The sequence below is a fragment of the Mustela nivalis genome, assembly GCF_964662115.1.
Source record: "Mustela nivalis genome assembly, chromosome: 7".
Classification (NCBI taxonomy): Eukaryota; Metazoa; Chordata; class Mammalia; order Carnivora; family Mustelidae; genus Mustela; species Mustela nivalis.
Genome location: NC_139026.1, coordinates 124,391,704 through 124,413,835, shown reverse-complemented (window position 1 = coordinate 124,413,835; position 22,132 = coordinate 124,391,704). Strand labels below are relative to the sequence as shown.

The 22,132-nt window shown below is 43.1% G+C and overlaps 1 protein-coding gene across 3 annotated transcripts in view; it reads left to right on the top strand.

Annotated features, from left to right (window-relative positions):
- The first annotated feature begins 9,435 nt into the window (after positions 1 to 9,435).
- Positions 9,436 to 22,132, top strand: part of FAM171A1 (family with sequence similarity 171 member A1) — a 126,496-nt gene continuing 113,799 nt past the window's right edge. The window contains exon 1 of one of the 3 annotated variants that reach the window (XM_082738999.1): positions 9,436 to 9,765. Coding sequence is in view for 2 of the 3 variants with exons in the window: in XM_082738998.1 (XP_082595124.1) it covers positions 9,669 to 9,765 (97 nt within the window). In the remaining variant the exon portion in view is untranslated. The remainder of the gene's footprint in view (positions 9,766 to 22,132) is intronic. The other 2 variants (XM_082738998.1, XM_082739000.1) reach the window with 2 other exon arrangements.

Sequence of the window (22,132 nt, the reverse complement as noted above, 5' to 3'; positions counted from 1 at the left end):
CAACCAATTTCTCATTTTATCAACTTGGGTTTTTAAATTTTTTTTAATTTCAATTTTTATAGTTACATTCTATCCTTTCTTAGTGTTTAACTTTATTTTTGATTATATATATTTTTTCATTCTTTACAATTTTGGGGTGTAGTTTCCTCCAGAAAACAGACCAAAATATACCCAGAATCTAGTGTATTGTTCTGTTCTCATCACCTGTCTGATTATATTCTTTCTCTTTTAAAATTTTTATCTTATTCATTTATTTATTTTGGTTTCTGGTTCTTCTGATTGGCTTAAGATTATATTTCTCTGGGGTTTTTGTTATTTTAGTATTCTGTTCTCTCATTTTCTGTTCTTCTCTAGACAGAATGACTAGATGGAAAAACTCACCTCAAATAAGAGAATCTACTACTGACTGTCAGGGACCTACTCAGTATGGATATAAGTAAGATGACAGAATTAGAGTTTGGAATAACAATTATAAAAATACTAGCTGGGCTTGAACAAAGCATAAAAGACACTGGAGTATCCCTTTCTGCAGAAATAAAAGAACAAAAATATTACGAAGTTGAAATCAAAAGGTTATTAAGGAGATGCAATAAAAAAAAAATGGAGGCTCGGGAGGAGTCAAATTGGTGGAGAAGTAGCAGGCTGAGACTACTTCAGGTAACAGGAGATCAGCTAGATAGCTTATCTAAAGATTGCAAACACCTACAAATCCAACGGGAGATTGAAGAGAAGAACAGCAATTCTAGAAACAGAAAATCAACCACTTTCTGAAAGGACTGGCAGAGAAGTGAATCCAAAGCGACAGATAGACGGACTTCGGGGGGAGGGGCCGGCTCCCAATAAGCAGCGGAGCAATGGAGCACAAAATCAGGACTTTTAAAAGTCTGTTCTGCTGAGGGACATCGCTCCAGAGGCTAAACCGGGGTGAAGCCCACACGGGGTCAGCTTGGCCTCAGGTCCCGCAGGGTCACAGAAGGATCGGGGGTGTCTGAGTGTCGCAGAGCTTGCAGGTGTTAGAGCGGGGAAGCTGACTACAGAGACAGAGCTGAGGAGTGAGCTCTTAGCTCAGGGTTACCTTGAACCGGTCACAGGCTCTGTGAGGTCGGAGCTCAGCCAGAGGCCAGGGAGACAGGAGTAATTAGCTGCTGTTATCTGAGGGCACACTGAGGAGTGGGACCCCGGGCTCTCGGCTCCTCCAGGCCAGAGACCAGGAGAACACCATTTTTATTCCAGTTTTCTGGAACTCTATAGAAAGCGCTCAAGGAACAAAAGCTCCCGAAAGCAAACCCTAGCGATTACTCAGCCCAGCCCCTCATAAGGGCGGTGCAATTCCGCCTGGGGCAAAGACACTTGAGAATCACTACAACAGGGCCCTCCCCCAAATGATCAACAAGAAATCCAGCCAGGACCAAGTTCACCTACCAAGGAGTGCAGATTCAATATCAAGGAGAGCAGCGGAATTCCAGAGGAGGAGAAAGCAAAGCACAGAACTCATGGCTTTCTCCCTATGATTCTTTAGTCTCACAGTTAATTTAAACTTTTTTTTTTCTTTTCAATTATTTTTCTTCTGCTGCTAAATTTTTTTTAACTTTTCTTTTCTTTTTTAAACGTTTTTTATCTAGTTTATCTAATATATATATTTTTTCTCTTTTATATTTTTTATATTTTTTAATTTTTTTTTTCTGAACCTCTTTTTATCCCCTTTCTCCCCCTCCCCCCGCAATTTGGGATCTCTTCTGATTTGGTTAAAGCGTATTTTCCTGGGGTCTTTGCCACCCTTTTAGTATTTTACTTGCTCCTTCTTATACTCTTATCTGGACAAAATGACAAGACAGAAAAATTCAACACAAAAAAAAGAACAAGAGGCAGTACCAAAGGCCAGGGACCTAATCAATACAGACATTGGTAATATGTCAGATCTAGAGTTCAAAATGATGATTCTCAGGGTTCTAGTCGGGCTTGAAAAAGGCATGGAAGACAGTAGAGAAACCCTCTCTGGAGATATAAAAGCCCTTTTTGAAGAAATAAAAGAACTAAAATCTAACCAAGTTGAAATCCAAAAAGCTATTAATGAGGTGCAATAAAAAATGGAGGCTCTCACTGCTAGGATAAGTGAGGCATAAGAAAGAATTAGTGATATAGAAGACCAAATGACAGAGAATAAAGAAGCTGAGCAAAAGAGGGACAGACAGCTACTGGACCATAAGGGGAGAATTCAAGAGATAAGTGACACCATAAGACAAAACAACATTCGAATAATTGGGATTCCAGAAGAAATAGAAAAAGAGATGGGAGCAGCAGGTATATTGGAGATAATTATTGGAGAGAATTTCCCTAATATGGCAAAGGACACAAGCATCAAAATCCAGGAGGTGCAGAGAACCCCCCTCAAAACCAACAAGAATAGGTCCACACCCCATCACCTAAGAGTAAAATTGACAAGTCTTAGTGACAAAGAGAAAATCCTGAAAGCAGCCCAGGAAAAGAAGTCTGTAACATACAATGGTAAAAATATTAGATGGGCAGCTGACTTATCCGCAGAGACCTGGCAGGCCAGAAAGAGCTGGCATGATATATTCAGAGCAGTAAATGAGAAAAACATGCAGCCAAGAATATTATATCCAGCTAGGCTATCATTGAAAATAGAAGGAGAGATAAAAAGCTTCCAGGACAAACAAAAACTGAAAGAATTTGCAAACACCAAACCAGCTCCACAGGAAATATTGAAAGGGTTCTCTAAGCAAAGAGAGAGCCTACATGTGGTAGATCAGAAAGGAACAGAAACCATATACAGTAACAGTCACCTTACAGGCAATACAATGGCACTAAATTCATATCTCTCAATAGTTACCCTGAATGTTAATGGGATAAATGCCCCAATCAAAAGACACAGGGTATCAGAATGGATAAAAAAATAAAACCCATCTATATGTTGCCTACAAGAAACTCATTGTAGACCCAAAGACACCTCCAGATTTAAAGTGAGGGGGTGCAAAACAATTTACCATGCTAATGGACATCAGAAGAAAGCAGGGGTGGCAATCCTTATATCAGATCAATTAGATTTTAAACCAAAGACTATAATAAGAGATGAGGAAGGACACTTTATCATACTCAAAGGATCTGTCCAACAAGAAGATCTAACAATTTTAAATATCTATGCCCCTAACGTGGGAGCAGCCAACTATATAAACCAATTAATAACAAAATCAAGGAAACACATCAACAATAACACAATAATGTAAGGGACTTTAACACTTCCCTCACTGAAATGGACAGATCATACAAGCAAAATATCAACAAGGAAGTAAAGGCCTTAAATGACACACTGGACCAGATGGACATCATACATATATTCAGAACATTGTATCCCAAAGCAACAGAATGCACATTCTTCTCTAGTGCACATGAAACATTCTCCAAAATAGATCACATTCTCGGTCCTAAATCAGGTCTCAACTGGTATCAAAAGATTGGGATCATTCCCTGCATACTTTCAGGCCACAATGCTCTGAAGCTAGAGCTCAATCACAAGAGGAAATTTGGAAAGCACTCAAATACATGGAGACTAAACAGTATCCTTCTAAAGAATGAATGGGTCAGGGGCACCTGGGTAGCTCAGTGGGTTAAAGCCTCTACCTTCGGCTTAGGGCATGATCCCCGGGTCCTGGGATCGAGCCACATATCAGGATCTCTGCTGGGCAGGGAGCCTGCTTCCCTTCCTCTCTCTCTACCTCTGTCTCTGCCTACTTGTGATCTCTCTCTCTCAAATAAATAAATAAAATCTTTAAAAAAAAAAAAAAAAGAATGAATGGGTCAACCAGGAAATTAAAGAAGAATTCAAAAAATTCATGGAAACAAATGATAATGAAAACACAACGGTTCATAATCTGTGGGACACAACAAAGCCAGTCCTGAGAGGAAAATATATAGTGGTACAAGCCTTTCTCAAGAAACAAGAAAGGTCTCAAGTACACAACCTAACCCTACACCTGAAGGAATGGAGAAAGAACAACAAAGAAAGCCTAAACCCAGCAGGAGAAGAGAAATCACAAAGATCAGAGCAGAAATCAATGAAATAGAAACCAAAAAAATAATAGAACAAATCAACGAAACTAGTAGTTGGTTCTTTGAAAGAATAAATAAAATTGATAAACCCCTGGCCAGATTTATCAAAAAGAAAAGAGAAAGGACCCAAATAAATAGAATCATGAATGAAAGAGGAGAGATCACAGCTAACACCAAAGAAATACAATTATATGAACATACTATGAGCAACTCTACGCCAACAAATTTGACAATCTGGAAGAAATGCATGCATTCCCAGAGACATACAAACTACCACAACTGAACCAGGAAGAAATAGAAAACCTGAACAGACCCATAACCAGTAAGGAGATTGAAACAAAAATCTCCAAACAAACAAAAGCCCAGGGCCAGACGGCTTCCCGGGGGAATTCTACCAAACATTTAAAGAAGAAATAATTCCTATTCTCCTGAAACGGTTCCAAAAAATAGAAATGGAAGGAAAACTTCCAAACTCATTTTATGAGGCCATTATCACCTTGATCCCAAAAACAGACAAGGATCCCATCAAAAAAGGGAACTACAGACCATCATATCCTTGATGAACACAGATGGGAAAATTCTCACCAAAATACTAGCCAATAGGATTCAACAGTACATTAAAAGGATTATTCACCACGACCAAGTGGGATTTATTCCAGGGCTGCAAGGTTGGTTCAACATCCGCAAATCAATCAATGTGATACAACACATTAATAAAAGAAAGAACAAGAACCATATGATACTCTCAATAGGTGCTGAAAAAGCATTTGACAAAGTTCAGCATCCCTTCCTGATTAAAACTCTTCAAAGTGTAGGGATAGAGGGCACATACCTCAATATTATATTAAATGGATGAATTCAGTGGGAGCTCCAACAAAGAGAAAATATAAAGAAGAACCAATCAGAGCTGAAAAATACAATAACTGAAATGAAAAATACACCAGAGGGAATCAACAGCAGATCAAAAGCTGTAGATGAACAGATCAGTGATCTACAGGACAGGGCAGCAGAAGTCATCCAAGCCAAAAAACAAAAAGATAAAAGAATTTTTAAAATGAGGACATGTTAAGGGACCTCCTAGGATCAAGCCCCACACCAGGCCCCGTGCTCAGGGAGTCTGCTTCTCCCTCTTTCTGTGTCTACCCCCTTATATTCAGGAATAAATATTCCTTCAGCAAAAAGTATAAATAGGGCTCAGGCATATTTACAGTGGAACTATTTGCCCTGCGTTCATACAGATTACTGGGCAGAGGGGTTAACAATCAGAATTTAGAACACTGAGTGAGAAATGCCACTGACTTAAAATAGACATTTGAGACACAGAATCCATTTTGAAACCAAGGACTCCTATTTGGACACAAAACCAGACCTTTGAAAGACTATAGAGGAATAACTTAATTTTTTTTCCCCCCTCCTCTTCCCTTTTTTAAGAAAACCATTGGTTTTCACTCAGGATTTCCCAAACAGAAAAGTTGAGAGTTTAAGCTGATTTTTATGTTTTCTCTCACTCTCTCTCTCTCTCTCTTTTTTTTTTTTTTTTGGAAGTTTTCTGTTTACTTTCCGTCATTTTTCTACATTTTTCTTGTTCAGATGGATGGCAAACAGCTTCTGAAAAACATGCTGAGAGCTTGCAATTTCTACCTATGGCTACATTTTATCTAACTTTAATATACGCATCAGCAAGCAGAAGTAGGAATGTCCATGACACACTTCCTGATCTGTGCAAACCTCATAATCAGTGTTGTTCACAAGCAGCTTCTTACTCCGGGCGGATGTTGGGGGTGAGGTGAGGTGAGGGGAATGAGTAGGAGGAGACAGGGGAGAAGGTAGGACAATGCCTCTTGAAGTAAACTCAGACAATTAAAATTCCACTGCATGGGCACCAACATCAGGAAAGATTTCAATAGAATAAATAATCTTGGGCTAGGAAACCTTGACACAGAGCCTCTGAAATCAAGGTCTCTGGAAAATTCAGACAGGAAAATTTCTGTATATAGCATCACTGGTTTTTGGCAGAGGACTGGAAAAATTGAAATCAAATGCTGCAGTCAGGCAACTTCTAAGCAATTTCAAATAAGTACAGTTGTAATTCATCTTTAGTCAAACAATGTAAGATTTTAATAAGAACAACCGGTAAAGTTCTAGAAGGAAAAGAACACTTCTAATTCCCATTGTTCTGCAAACACTCCCTCTCAAGCACTGATTTTTTTTCCCCACAGTTACTGAGTTGGACTCTGATTATTAGAAAACGAGGAAAGGTAAACCAAAAAATTGTGATTATTAACTCTTACATAATTCTGGGAAGATGATATGTAAGTATGGTTATTTATGTGATTTAGCAGAATTTGTGCTCTTAGCCTCCCACCCAAGTAACTGAAAACATCCAAGTAATGGGGGTTTGAAACAGGCTTACTGGGTACACTGTGCAAAATAACTTCTATGTGTTTCCCAAAGTGGATCGGTGGTGGTATTTCTGAAACTATTTATTCAAGCCTCCGTTTTGCTCTAAAGGTACATAAACTTCTCCTAAAGTGCTATGTCATCTACAGAAATCTTACAATAATAATACAATAATCTCACAATAATATCATCCATCGTACCTGAGCAGCCACAGTCATGAATGTGACCCAGCTTGACTTGACTAACCATTTAGTGTTTACTAAGACTTCTCCCACTCTTTTATTTTTTTTTAAGAATTTATTTATTTGACAGAGAGTGAGAGAAAGAAGGAAAGCACAAGTCGGGGGAGCAACAGAGGGAGAGGGGGAAGCAGGCTCCCTGCTGAGCAGGGAGCCCGATGCAGGACTTGATCCCAGGATCCTGAGATCATGACCGGAGCCGAAGGCAGAGGCTTAACCCACTGAGCCACCCAGGCGCCCCAAGATTCCTCCCACTCTTAAAAATTCTGTTCTACACTAGGATCACAAACCCCAGTGTTTTGAGGAAATAATAAAGCTTAGGGAAAAAAATCATATGGTACAAGTGTTTTAACTTATAATTTTGTAATCATTATTACTCACAAGAAAATATGAAAATACTACAGACAGGTCCAGTTACACCCTGCACCAAGCCCCACCCCTGGCAAACCAATTGTTTTTGTTTTGTTTTTTTTTTTTTAAGATTTTATTTATTTATTTGACAGAGGGAGAGAGATCACAAGTAGGCAGAGAGGCAGGCAGAGAGAGATGACAAAGCAGGTTCCCTGCTGAGCAGAGAGCCCGACATGGGGCTCAATCCCAGGGCCCTGGGATCATAAACCAAGCTGAAGGCAGAGGCTTAACCCACTGAGCCACCCAGGCGCCCCTGGCAAACCAATTGTAACATTTTATGGAACTATAGTACATTACGGAACCAGGAGATCAACACTGGCACCATATTATTTACTGGATATCATTAACTAGATTCAGACATTACGGATATTAGAACGGGTTTTAATTTGGACACAGCAAGAGGTAACTTGAATTATTTGCATGAAATTCATTCTTGGAGGTAACAGTCTTACAGGGAATTTGAGTTCGCTGTCATCAGACCTGGATACTTTGAGCAAATTGTCACTGAACTTGTTTGTTCATCTATAATTTGGGAATTCTAATACTACCCAAGGAAGTTGTTGTAAGTGGGAGTGGCATATATAAGGAATCCACCCCCCCCCCCAATAATAGTTTTTCATTCCTTTTTGAGACTTCAGCTCTCACAATTTTTAGGAGTCCCAGGTGATCCAATAATCAGCCTGGTTAATGTGCTTAGCTTGTTTGTTTTTGGCTCAGGCTGGTTCTCTTTCTCAGAGCCAACATCCCCAACATCCCTGACCGAGGCACATCCTCGAGATATTTGAAGTGAGAAGCTTCAACTCAGCAGCCCACTACCCAGGAAATGACTTGAAAACTTCAGGACTGCCCTCCTCCATGGAGTCACGCTCTACCCAGCAATCTAGTTGCTTGGACTCTGTGCTCCTGCAGGCTGGTGACTCAGCTGGGGTTGAGGGTTTAGCTGCACTGTCATTCCATTCGCTTCCCTGCTCTGGCTCTGAGGTGGACCCTGGAACAGCCCTAAGGCTTTGACTCTGGGAGTCAGGAGGAGGGATCAGGCAGTCCTTAATTGTGGGTTTTCCTTCCGCCTTCTGACTACCTGCCACCCTGTGCAGGTGCACAATTTGCACTAATTGTAGCATTGGTCCTGAGGGTGACAATAAAACCCATATGGTCTCCTCCACCTCCTGGTTTTTATTGTGTCTCACAATGATTTGTCTATCATAAGCCAACTGGGCAAGTGCCATCCTTCATTCTCTTTTTGGTACACTGCCTGCCCTGCCTTAACGCCCAATTAATAAAATTACAGAAATAACCCTCCTCTGGCCTGGTGTTCTAGAGGCAGCACCGGGAAGACAATGAGATTGCCTTAGAGCCTGGGTGCTGCACAGAGGTCCGAAGGTCACTGCAGTGCTGATTGGGAGATGGGGTGGCCAGAGTCAGGGGAACAAGAAGGTTGTATGGAGGAAGACATATAGACAGGAGCCATTTGAAGAAGGGAAACTGAGGCAGGATGGGATGGGTGTACCTAAGCAAGGATTTTGTGAAGAGCATTAACCTTAGGGCCAGACTGATTATTTTCTTTAGCCTTGGCTCTGCCACTGACCAGCTATGTGCTTTGGACATATTCTTAACCCTCCTTAGCCTCTTTTTTCTCATCTGTAAATGGGGATAACACCACCCATCTCTTGAATCATATATTGTGAAGACAAAAGTTAAAAGGGGGGGGGGGGTGCCTAGGCCCTCAATATATGTAAAAGTAATTTCTTCCCTACCCTAACCTTCTAGCAATAGCCAAGCACCATTCTATGTAGAGCCCTTCATCTGTCAACGCCTAGGCACCGAGGGCCTACTACATTTTATACAGGCATAGGGATTCTGTTTCCGCGGACCTTTAACACTGGGAGTCAGGTCAACCTTGGGGAACATAGGCAGACCTGAGTAGCTGCAGGTTGCTTTATACCGAGGAAACTGAGGCAGGCCACGCCCGGAGACATAAATGGCGTCTTGAGGACCCTGAGTGAACAGGTGCGAAGTCCTCAGCGCAGAAAAGCAGGTGTTTTGTTTTCTACAAAATAGAGGGGGATCGCGGAGGGGTGGGGGTGGACGGTTGGTGCTGAGACTGTCTTGGAGTCAAAGGTCGCGCTCGAGGTCCTTGGGGAGGCTCGAGGGCGCGCGGGCGGAGGTGAGGGGGCGTCGCTGCGCGGGCGGGAGCCGGGCTCGTGGGCGCGCGGCCCCCTCCCTGCGCGGTGCCGCGGCCGCCAGGTGGCACCACGGCGGGGCCTGGGCGCCGCCCGCGGGCGGGGCGGGAGGCACGAAGGGGTTAAAGAGTTGGCGGTGCCGCCGCCGCGGCTCTTCGGGGAAACCCACCGGGGTGCGCGGAGGAGGGAGCGGCCGTGGGCTGCGGAGCCCGGCGCCGCGCCGGGCGGGGGCGCGGCCAATCGGGCGGCGGGCCCGGCGCGCGCGGAGCCAGGCGACATGGAGGGAGGCGCGGCGCCCGGCCGCCCCTGACGCGCCGCTCCGTCCCGGTGGTCGGCGAGCCCGAGCCGCCCGGGGCCCTGCGGCGCGGAGATGAGCAGGTCCGCGGCGCTCCTCTTCTGCCTGCTGGGCTGCAACGTCTGGAAGGCGGAGACCAAGACGCTGCGGGATCCCGGCGCCGGAGGCCAAGGTCGGTGCGCCGTGGCGGGGCCGGGGAGGCGCGAGGGCCGGCGGCCGGTGGGCTTTTGTGTCGGCCACGGGCCTGCCGCAGTGGCGGCGACGGGCGGGGAGGCTCTCGGGCCGCATTGTGTCGGCGAGCTGCCGGAGCCCCAGCCGCAGCCTCAGCCGCCGGGCCTGCAGCCCCCGCGCCTCGCTCCCGAGGGGGCGGCGCCGCCGGGGGACGCCGAGGTGCTCCGGGCAGAGGCTCCGGCGGGGTCCGAGGCCGAGGCCCGAGGGGCGCGCGGGTGGCACCAGCTGTTGCTGCTTTGGGGGACTCGTCTACGTGCCTCCGAAGGTCTTTTCCTTTATGCCGTGACACGGACACGAGGCTCCATCTTCTCCTTCGCCCCGGCGAGAGGGGCTGCCCCGGGGTCGCCGCCGTCCGATCCCCCTTGGGGCTTGGGTCCTGGACACCCGAGTGCGAAGGCTGAATTCGGCCCTTTTGTTGTGGCGGTGGAGGAGGCGCCCCTCCGCCGCCTCTGGAGTGCCCCCAGCGCCCTGGGACCCGAGGTCTGTGGCCGCTGCCCGCCACCAGCCTGCCGCAGTTTGGGAAAGTTTCAGGGTCTTATCCGCCTCCCTGTCCGACGTCTTTTCCAGGCCTTAGGGGATTTGCTCAGCGCCCCAGGAATCATCCCCAAAGGGGTAGACAAAATTAGAACTGGGAGGCCTTAATCACTTAAAAAAAAAAAATCATTTCTAGGTTTGTATGTCGCCAGCGCATGCCTTTTGTCTAATCTTTGGCCTCTGCAAATCTGCTTTCCAGACCTGGGAGTGATGGCCACAAGCCTGTCTTTTGTTTTTAAAATAAGAATTTATTTGGAGGGGGGGACCCCGAAGCTTCCTTTGCACGCGGGTGTGGGGACAAAATTGAGTGCTTCTGTGTTGCCTGTCTTTTCAAAAGGGTGAGTGAGGCCAGAGCAGATGAGCAGATGCGTTCACCCCGGACACCGCTGCTGGGCCTTCCTGTGGCCTCTCTGGGCTCTGGAGAGAGTGTCCCTACAGCTCTGTAGACTCCCACCCCCGGACTCCTTGCCCATGTCATTTCCTGGTAGGAAGGTGTGAGGCTTGTAAGGTCTACCATGTGGATGGAATGAACCAGGAGCACCTCATCCAAGCGGTCACCATCCTCTTGCAGAAACCCTGACTTACCCCCCCTTTTCTTCATGCTAACCTCCTTCCCTTGTTGCAAATATTCAAATATTTTCCGGGGGCAGAGAACCCTGGGTGGACTTCCACTCATGATGTTGTGACAGGCAAAGAAGGTCCTACCTATCCACAGCTGGGTTTAGTTTGTTACCTACATGTTGAATTAAAGGTTTGCCTATTCGTCCCTTGCTGGATCATTTGCTGGCGTCTCTTTCATCATTGTTTTTTTTTTCTATAGCTGTGATATAATAGGACTGTTATGAACTGTGTATAAATTTAGTAATGTATATTGTGGAAAGGGGGACATTGGCAAGGTACAAAAAGACCCATATGTCTCTTCAGTAGGAAATGAATGTTTAGAACATTAGATCATCGGTGTAGAATTATAGTCTCTTTCATTAATACCCTACTGCTCTTGGAATCAGCTGTTTTAATGAATATGATATTTGTGTTTCAATGAGGCTATTAATTCCAAAGAACCTGGTGAGTGTTTTGCACTTGAAATCAGAATATATAGAAACATTAAGTTCATGCCCTTATAAAATAGTTGAAGGCATGGCCTCAAATGAAAAAAAAGTCATGAACGAAACCTGCTAGGTTTAAAACGGTTGAAGACCAAACTTTACAGAAGTCTTAATGCTAAAAATCAGATTACATAACTAAACTGCCAGAAATGGAATATTCTTTGAAGTGGGTGAGAAATGGTCAACCAGTGGGGTATTTATACTATGGTTTGGAGTGCCTTAGTATATGGTACGGTTTGAGTGTAAGACCAAGTGTTTTGGAATGTTTTTCCCCCAGGATTACTGCCTTGACCGGGTAGGACTGCTTCTTAAAGTATTGAGCCCAGGAGCTCCACCAGAAGTCACAGCCTCACTACCAGTCATCTAGGTTTTGGGCCAGGACCTTTTTTTTTTTTTTTTTTTTTAAGATTTATTTATTTTAGGGACACCTGGGTGGCTCAGTTGGCTAAGCGGCTGCCTTCGGCTCAGGTCATGATCCCGGCGTCCTGGGATCGAGTCCCACATCGGGCTCCTTGCTTGGCGGGGAGCCTGCTTCTCCCTCTGCCTCTGCCTGCCACTCTGTCTGCCTGTACTTGCTCTCGCTTCTATCTCTATGACAAATGAATAAATAAAATCTTTTTAAAAAAAAGATTTATTTATTTTAAAGAGAAAGACTGTACAGAGCTGGGGGAAGGGGCAGAGGGAGAGGAGAATCTTAAGCAGATTCCCCACTGAGGGCCAGGCAGGGCTGTCACAGTCCCCACAAGGGGCTCGATCTCATGACCCAGAGATCACTACCTGAGCTGAAATCGAGAGTCAGTCACTTAATCAACTGTGCCATGCAGCCCTGAGCTAGGACCATTTTTAAGACAGTGGACAGTTGCTCCTTTGATGTTGGAAGATCACCTTCCCCCATCTGTTTTCCTCAAACCATCTTGACACTCAACTTAAAACATTGTTTCTAATTCACCTCTTCTCTCCCCCCATCCCATACAGGGGGAGGGAAAATGCTACATCTGATTTCACTCTGTAGTTCCCCAGCAGGTTGGAGTCTGTTTTGTATGTAGTTGGTGCTCAGGTAGTGCTGAATGAGTCAAGGATTGAAGACAGCTACTGCACACATAATAGTGCAACATAATGCACTGTTTAGAGGAAAACTTCAATCTTTACCTTTACTCTCCCTAAAACCTAATTAGTAAGTTTTGCTTCTATTGTAGAAATGGTTCCTTGAATAATGCTTTCAACATGCCTTGTACTCATACCAAGCTCACACCAACAGAGTTTAGAAATGGCTTAGGAAAAATTACTTAGAAACCTGGAGCCCATAGATAGATACTGTCTACTGTAGTATTACAGTTAGATCCCTGAAACTAAATGACGCCGTCTTTATTAAACAAGTCTTTGTCACTTCATCTAAGGAAATGAACATCTGCAACATTTCTTAGCATTACTATGCCCTTTATATCTTCAAGATAAAACTTAAGGTTTGACTTAAGATTCTTCTTCCTGTAGCTGCTTTGACCCAGCAAAGGGATTTCATAGACAACAGTTGTCCAAGTGAAGTTTTGCTTTGCCGATCATGGATTTGAATTAGCTCTGGAACACGATAACGGGCTTTTATGAAGTGTTTTCCTCTAAGTTTCTCTAAAGCATTTATCATATCTACTTTTTTTCTGAGGAGAAAAGCAACTGTTATACAGAAGTACCAGCTAAGTTTTACTTTCTTCACCTCTCGGACAACTGTGCATTAACCTGGCTTCGTAGAGGGGCTCTCCTGGAAGCGGCAGTAGGCTGTGCAGATGTGCTCCATAGGGAACGTAGTTTTGAAGCCCAACACTGTTTCCACGTGCCAAAAGAAAGGTCAGAGCTAGGTTAAGGACTTCATGCTCAGACTTAAATTGTATGATCTTTAGTTTGCTGCTCATTATCTAATAGTAAGGTATTTTGCAATGATGTGCTAACTTCATGTTCATCTCCAAAAAGCTACAATCTGTCATAACATTTGAGCTGAATCGTTGGTTTTCTTTCTTCTCTTTAAGAGATCTATTGTTTGCCAAATTCAAATTTCAGTTATTAGAACACCATGATCAGTTGAAAGACCGAGCGATGTATGTATCAGGAGGATCATCGGACAAGCATGACTTACGCTGACACTATGTTAAGAACATAACATCTAAATAAAATTCACATCCTGGGAAACTGTAGCACTTGGACTGGCTGAGGTCACCGGGCTTTATTGTGTACCAGGTGTGGGAACTCTGCAAAAGCCACAGCAGTATCTAGGTAGTTTCTGGCAGGGACTTTGAAATGACTTTATGAATTATTTTTGTATCCTATTTGTACTTTTCCTAAAACGTTTTGTAATTTACAGCTTATTTGCTTAACATTCTAGCCAAGAAAAGGAAACTGTTGTAATAGCTAAACTAATAACTTGCAAATGAAAGTACTTCTTAAGCTTTACTCAACTCTTCTTTCTAAAGAAATCACTGATATCTCTGTAGATCTAGCTGTACATTTTTATTGTTGAGAAATACTAATTTAGTAATTCAAGTAAATACTACATGCTAAAAAAAGCCCAAGGAAATAAGTTGGACATAACACAGACATGTATAATAATACTGAAGGAAAACTTGTTTAAAAAATTTTCAGAAATCTAGATGGAAGAAATTGTCATGTGATAACACCTACCTCCTATACTTTTTGTGAAACATGTCTAATGGAAATTATCACATACTTTCATGATGCTTTTATAGTTTTATCGAGTAACAAAGAAATAATTGTAAATAAGTCATTTTCATTTGATTTAACTGAATATAATTTAAGGGCTTTTAAAGAATTTAGTCCTGGCCAAGCTATTCAGTTCCACTAAACATGGAACTGAATGTATTAAAAAAAAATTTTTTTTAAGTTTCTTTAAAAAAAGATTTCTACACCAAACGTGGGGCTTGAGCCCACAACTCTGAGCTCAAGGGTCGCATGCTCCCCCAGCTGAGTCAGTCTGGCATTCAGAAATGCATTTTTAAAATTAAGTTTCAGCACTCTAAATAGACCAGTTAATTGTATGAAATAATTATTTTTAAAGAAATTCTACAGTGTGACCCAATAGTATGCCCTGTGTTAAGAATTGTTTTCATAAAATTAGACTTGTAAATAGGCAAAATTTGAGGCAATTCATGACTCTAGAAAGGCTTCATAAAAAGTTCCCTAAGAGCAAACAGTTGAGTCAACATATTTTAGGTGATTCTACCTTCCTCTGGTCAAGCCTCTATTTTAAATGATTTATTCACCAGCTCCTCTTCCTCTTGGATTCAAATCAGTGTGCAAACATTTGCTCCTTTTTATTTCTTTCACTTACCCTTTACAGAACTTACTAATCCACACAGATTCCAGTAATGAAATCTTTTTATGTGGATGACCCCATTTTTTTTTTCTCTCTTGCCTTGACATGATGTCTTAGCTCTGTTCCTTTTCCTCCAACACAATACTAAACCTTTCCCTTTCAGTGCTCTCTGCCTCCAGCTCATCTTTCAACCTCCTCCAACCCAGCACACCCGAAGTCCTCTACTAACTAGACTCAAAACCAGGGTATCTCCTTAGATCCTTTCTCCACCTTCTAGTTCACATGGTTGGTAGTGTTACAGGTGTATTTATATGGCACACTTATGTAGATGTCTTTAGATCAAGATAGATACATTTATGTAACACAGAAGGAACCTTAAGGTCAAGTTTATCCTCCTTGTTCTGGAGACAAGGAAACTCAGGCCCAGAGAATTAAGGTGACCTGAGCTTATGGCACTTTCTTACCACACAGACCTTGTGGAAGGTAGAAGAAGGGCCCCTGGAGATGTCCGTGTCCTGAACCCTGGAACCCGTGAATATATTAGTTAAATGGCAAGAGGGACTTTACAGAGCTAAGGAAGGATCTTCAGATGGGACAAGTACTCTAGATTATCCCATGTAGATCCAATATAATCACAAGGAATCTTACAAGAGCGAGATGGGAAGATCAGAGTCTAAGATGGAGACGTGACCATGGAAGGAGAGGGCCAGTGTGAGAGAGACAATGAAGATACCTCACTGCTTGCTGTGGGGTTGCAGAAGGGCCATGTTCCAAGGAATGCAGGCAGCCTTTGGAAGCTGGAAAATGCAAGGAAATGGCTTCTCCCTCAGAGCCTCCAGAAGGAATGCTATGTTGCTGACATCTTCACTGTAGCCCAGCCTTAAGCCACTGAGTGGTGGTATTTGTTATAGTAGCAATAGGAAACGGATATAGATCCTGACCCCCAAGGAGTGTAAAAAGAAATGGGCACCCAAGCAGTCAGGGTAATGGTACAGTGACGGGGGACCATTTTGGGGAACCAAAGCTACCGAAGATAACATTTAAGAGAAATGCATGGAGTTTTTGCATCTTTTGAACAAAATCCTGCCAGATTGGAGCCATGCTGAGGATCCTTGGCAAGTGTGTCAAGGACCTCCTCCACCACTATCACCAAACAATGTTCTCTCCCAGATGAACTCAGAAGGCTGTGATTTATTCGTAAGCAGAGCACATCAGATCTTCTGTGTTTCTTCTAGAGTTGGGATTAGCCATATCGGCAGGGAGAATACAGAACCTCCCAAACCCCTGCCGAAAGCCACCTCGAAAAATCTTTCTTGCTTTTTCTTTCTTTCTTTTTCTTTCTTTTTTTTTTTTTTTTTTTTTTTTTTGAGAAAAAGAGTATATGAATGTGAGTGAGCAGGGGAGGGGCAGAGGGTGAGGGAGAGAAATTCTGTGGAGCCTGACATGGGGCTCAGTCTCATGACCCTGAGATCATGACCTGACCCAAAATCAGTAGTCAGTCACTTAGGGACACCTGGGTGGCTCACTTGGTTAAACATCCGACTCTTGGTTTCAGCTCAGTTCATGATCTCAGGATTGTGAGATTGAGCCCAAAAAGTGTACTTAGGATTATTTTTCCTCTCCTTCCCCCTCTGCCCCTCCCTCTACTTGCACTTGTGTGGACACACACATGCTCTCTCTCTCTCAAATGAATAAATGTTTAAAAAATATTAAAAAGAGTCAGACATTTAACCAATTCAGTCACCTAGGTGCTCCAGAAATCTTGGTTGCTTTTAAACTTTGGTCTAATTTTTGTTGAAACTTATCTCTTGGTAACTAAACAAGGTAAAAGAACCTTGTCCTTGGGTGCCTGGGTGGCTCAGTGGGTTAAGCCACTGAATTCGGCTCAGGTCATGATCCCAGGGTCCTAGGATCGAGTCCCACATCGGGCTCTCTGCTCAGCGGGGAGCCTGCTTCCTCCTCTCTCTCTCTGCCTGCCTCACTGCCTACTTGTGTTCTCTCTCTGTCAAATAAATAAGTAAATTCTTTGGGAAAAAAAAAAGAAAAGAAAGAACCTTGTCCTTAAATGTCACTGTAGGCCGCCCCAGTGCCTTTACATAATAAAAGGATGCTGCCCCCCAACTTGGAATAGCCTCCCAGGTGTTGTCTCAGGGGCTCAGCTCTTTGATACCTGTGCCTCTGGAGGCTGATGAACCCCACCGATTCCGGGCCCCAGGCCCCAAGGCAGGCAGAGGGAGAATTGGGTGAAACACCTGGACAGAGCACCTGTTGGGCATCACAGGAAGAGCAAAACCACTTGATCTCCTGCAGTTTCTGTCTTGCTGGGAGCAAAGAGTTAAGCTCAGTGTAGCTCAGAGAGGGGAGCTATATGACTTGTGAGCCATTCGAGCAGGTCCTAGAAGAGCAGCTGATGGGGACTTTGGTGGTTGAGTGCAGAGCTGTGGGATTCAAACCCTAGGGGCTTAGAGAAGGAGAAGAAGAATGAAATGTTCCAGCTTAAGTCTTCACCCCAGGAACTGAACTTCAGAACCGAGAGAAGCTTGGTCTTCTCGAGTTCAGGGCTTTGGTCAAAAGGTAAGTACAGAATGGAGAAAAGGAGAGAGTCACTCAGTTACTCTAAGACCAAAGAAGACCTTGTCTTCCTGTTAGATCTCCTAAACAGTCATTCACTCATTTCTCCTCACTTTCATAATCACGTATCCCTCGCTCTCGTAAGGTACTTGTTGAAAGCATCCTGTCTTTTTCTCTTCCTGTTTTAATCTGTTCTTTCAGCCTAACTTCTGTCCACGGGGTCCCTCTTCAAATGCCATTTTGTTCTGCAGAACAACATTTAATACTTTGCTGTTGCCCGAAGTATGAAGTCTAAATTACTAAGTCTGGCCTTGACAGCTTTCCTGCCTTTCCTCATGTGCCTGTTCCAACCTTTGCACCTGTGCTTCACCAGCTTAAATCATCTTCTCTAGCTGGAATGTTCCATTCATCACCCCGGGGGGACCACGGTATAGCCTCTCCTTCCCTTCCCTCCACCTCTGGCTGTGCTCCTGTTGACGCTCTTACAACCCTAAATACAGAGCACGTACTGTAGGAAGACCCTCCTAGACAAAAAGGGTGGTGTGGAGGGGAACACCTGATTTGGGGGTAAGCTTGATTAAATCCTTACCCTCTGATGTTTTACAATCCAGTTAGAAGGAAACTGGAAAAATAAATTAAGAAGGTATTGCTAAGGGACTTTTTTATGTAATTGGGTAAGAATCTCTTGAGTAAGATGAAACCTAGTAACACTTGTCTGACTAAAAGTCCACCTATAAGTTGTGATGTGTATTTCCAGGTACTTTAAGGATTTATCCACAGTGGGACACAGGAAGTTTAATTTTAGAGAGCATAAGCATGAGGACATCACTCAGGGCATCTTTTAGTTACTAGTTACTAGTTGCAAGTCAATCACTCAGGGCACCTGTTAGTTACTAGTTACTAATTGCAAGTCCAACAAAGTCTCGTATGCAAGGAGATCCTAGAACAGCTTATGGGATACCAAATGCTCCGTTTGAAGCAGCCCTGAGTTTTTGTAGTTCGACCCTGAGAACTTGAAACTGCAATTCAGTTCGATCACTGTGATTTAGTGAATGCACTGAATGGTAACTATTAATGGTATCTTTGATATGTTTAATGTTAAATCAGTATGATCATGGCAGGCACTCTCTGCTTCATTCACAGAGACATGAAGAGTACAAATAACGACGAGCTAATGTGCACGGGGTACTCATTACCTTTCAGACATGATGCTGTTTTGTACCCTAATGGATTATCGTCCTTAATCTTCATGTCATTCCTGTGAGGTGTAAATATCAGTCTCATTTCATAGAAGAGTGAGATAATGAGAAGCAAAGACGTTAAACCATTTTCCCTAAATCCCACAGTAAGTGGCAGAGTCCCCTGTGTGACGCAAGGCAACCCGCCCTGCATCCTTGGGCAGTGCTGCTGTCGTAAGAGTTGGCGGATTACATCATAACGTCCCACAATTTTGATCCTACGGCCTTTTACCAGTGTAAATAAGGGCCTCTTAATGGGCTGTTTTTATGAAGAAAGACAAATCTGCGCCCTTGTGTGGTCTCTGCTTTGCTTTTGAATGATGGAAAGCAACCGTGAACTGTTATTTACTGAGCAGCTCCTGAGGGCCAAGCTCTGCGCCTCGTGTTGTGTGGGGTCCAGATGCGTAGAAGCGATAAGAAGCTCCCACAAGTAACTCCTGAGCTCTTGGGGGAGGTCCCGTGGAGCAGGGTGGGATTTGGGGTTACACCGAGCTGGGCTTGGGGGAATCTTCTGGCTTGTGTTCAGAGCCCATTAGTATTTGGCAGACAGTTTACATAATAAGAGAAACTTGTTAGGACCCAACAATTTGGAGAGTTGGCGGAGGGGAAGGATGTGGTTATTTGTAAGACAGTTCTCCAGGTATGTTTGGATCCGTAGAGCGTAATGAGATGGCCTTGTTCTCCTTAGGGCATCAAGCGAGGGCTTTATTCGTTCTGAAGTAAGTGTGAAATGCCAGTATTTATTTGGTATTTGAATTTACTTGCAGAAGTTTAATCTTTTTCACTCTTAAAAAAAAAAAAAAAAAACCCAAAACTGTCTACATTCTTCTTTGCTTATACAATGATCCAGAAAATAAATTTTTAAATGATACTATTATGGGACTATAACAGATTGTTTTTCCAGTTTATTTCCTGAAAAGGTTTAGCCATGCAAAAGAATGGAAAGAATTTTACAGTGAATACTAATACTCACCACTTAGATTCTATAATCACCATTTTATTGTATTTGCTTTATTACCTATCAATCCATCCGTTTATCTGTCTTCTCCTTTGATGCATTATAAAGTACATTTCAAATATCACTGCCCTTTGCTCCAAATTCAGCAGCAGGCCTATCATTAATTAGTATTCAATATTTGATTTTTTTGAAGGAAAGTTTACATACAAGGAAATAGACCAGCCTTAAGTGTTGACATATGAATATACCTGTGCAAATCCAAATCCCATCATGATACAGAATTTTACCATCATTTCAGAAAGTTCCTTCATGTCCCCACCAATAAATGTCTGCCTCTATCACTTAGGGGCAACCACTGTTCAGATTTTTTCCATTATAGATACTTTCTTGCCTCTTGTAGACCTTCAAGTAAGTGGAATCATACAGTGTGTACACTGGCTTCTTTGTTTGCTATAACTTGTTTTTTAGATCCATCCATTTGTTGCTTGTAGCAATAGATTGCTGAATAGTATTCCACTGGGCGAATATCTTACAGTTTATCCATTCTCCTGCTGATGGACACACAAGTTATTTCTGGGCTTTGGCTGTTGTAAATATAGTTGCTCTGAACAATTTTATACAGTTGCTCTTTGGGCATGTTTTCACTGCTCTTGCGAAAAAAGAGAATTGGGTTATAGGTAGGTAAATGTTTCTAGTTTCACAAGAAACTGCTAGACCTTTTTCTAAATTGGTTGTATTTTTCTATACTCCCACAAAAAATTTCTGTGTTCCACATTCTCACCATCATTCGGTGGTGTTAGTTCCTTAATTTTAGCCATTTCGGTGGGCAGATTTGTACGTAGTAGATAGATAGAGTGATCGATGAACAACCCAGTGCATACATTTCATTTTCCAGCTGTAATGGGCTTTCAGTTTTGAAGACTGTTTAAGCACTCAAAAAGTTCAAGCACCTCAAAATTGAGGGGGGCGCCTGGGTGGCTCAGTGGGTTAAAGCCTCTGCCTTCAGCTCAGGTCATGATCCCAGGGTCCTGGGATTGAGCCCCACATCAGGCTCTCTACCCCATGGGGAGCCTACATTCCTTCCTCTCTCTGCCTGCCTCTCTGCCTACTTGTGATCTCCATCTGTCAAATAAAATAAAATAAATAAATCTTTAAAAAAAGAAATCAAAATTGAGGTTTCACCATTATGTTTATGTTCAACAATGTTTTTACGCAGACTTATATTTTTCTTTGATAGTTTATTCAGGTCTACCACATGACCGGATCATCCCCTCACCGAACATCCCATCTGATCATGAGAACCACTTGATCCCATCACCTGCCAGATGAGCTGTGGTCCATGAATGTGGAGTGTGTGAGTGTGTGTGTGTGTGTGTGTGTGTGTGTGTGTGTGTCAGGGTAGAGAAGGAATAAGAAAGAAAAAGAAAAAGTAACCCTTCCAGAGTCTAATATTTGCATACTGCTGAGGTTATGTAGGTTACATGGATACATGGGACTAGAGGTGTCAAGTTTCAAAGCTTGTTCTCTTTATTTTTTATTTAAGAATTGATTAATTGATTGACTGATTGATTGGAGAGGGAAAGGGAGAGAGAGAGTATGTGCACCAAGGGAGGAGCAGAGGGAGAGAGACAAGCTGACTCCACACTGAGCACGGAGATCGTGACCTGAGCCAAAATCAAGAGTCGGACAGATGCTTCACTAACTGAGCCACCCAGGCGACTGGATGCTTGTTCTCTTTAAAGGAAACCTAAAGGTTACATGCTAGTTGCAAGGTGTAAGAATTGATATACTCAAACAAGTGCCAGGAACTGTTAATGACCAGGCAGCTTCTAGAAATTACTGGGGACTATTCATTAACCCTTTTGAGTCAATAGTGTATTCCGTCAATCCTTCAAAGTATTCTAATAGCCTCTTGTTAAAAAAGTTAAGATAGTAAAGTTCTAAACATCGATTCATGGAAGTCAGAGTTGAGCATACCAAGAGATCTACTGGAAAAAAATGGAATTCCTTGACATTTAAAAAACTCTCCTAACAATTGGTATATCTTTTGGAAATTGAGACAAGCAATGGTTGTTTCCTTATTTCCCTTGCTTGTGCCATATAAGATACACATTAGGTGTTTCAAATACATATGCCTGCTCACGTGCAGATTTTGTGGGATCAGGCTGTGCCCAGAGATCCCTGTCTGGGATTAGGGAAGAAGTGGGTGTTTAAATCAGGTCCTCTAGCTTTCAGTTCAATTTCTTCCCCCATGTGGCTTCCCCTAACTTTTGTTCTGTTTCCGAGCTGCCTGCCTTTTAGAAACTGTATCCATGCAAAGAACAATGACACCTGTGCACCGTTTTCCTGCTGTGTGTACTGTTGCCGTGTTAGTGCAGGTACTTTTCCCAAGCCCTTTGTCTTTGGAGATCTACCCAGACAGAATTAGTGACATTAATAGGCCTTCTGTTTAAATTAAAATAGAGATTTCATAAAAGGAGAAGGTTGGTTTTTTTCCCCCAAACTTAGAACATTTTCTTGCTTCTGTACTCATGAGATTTATTTGTTCCCTCTGATTCCTGAATGTGGAACCTCAGAGCCCT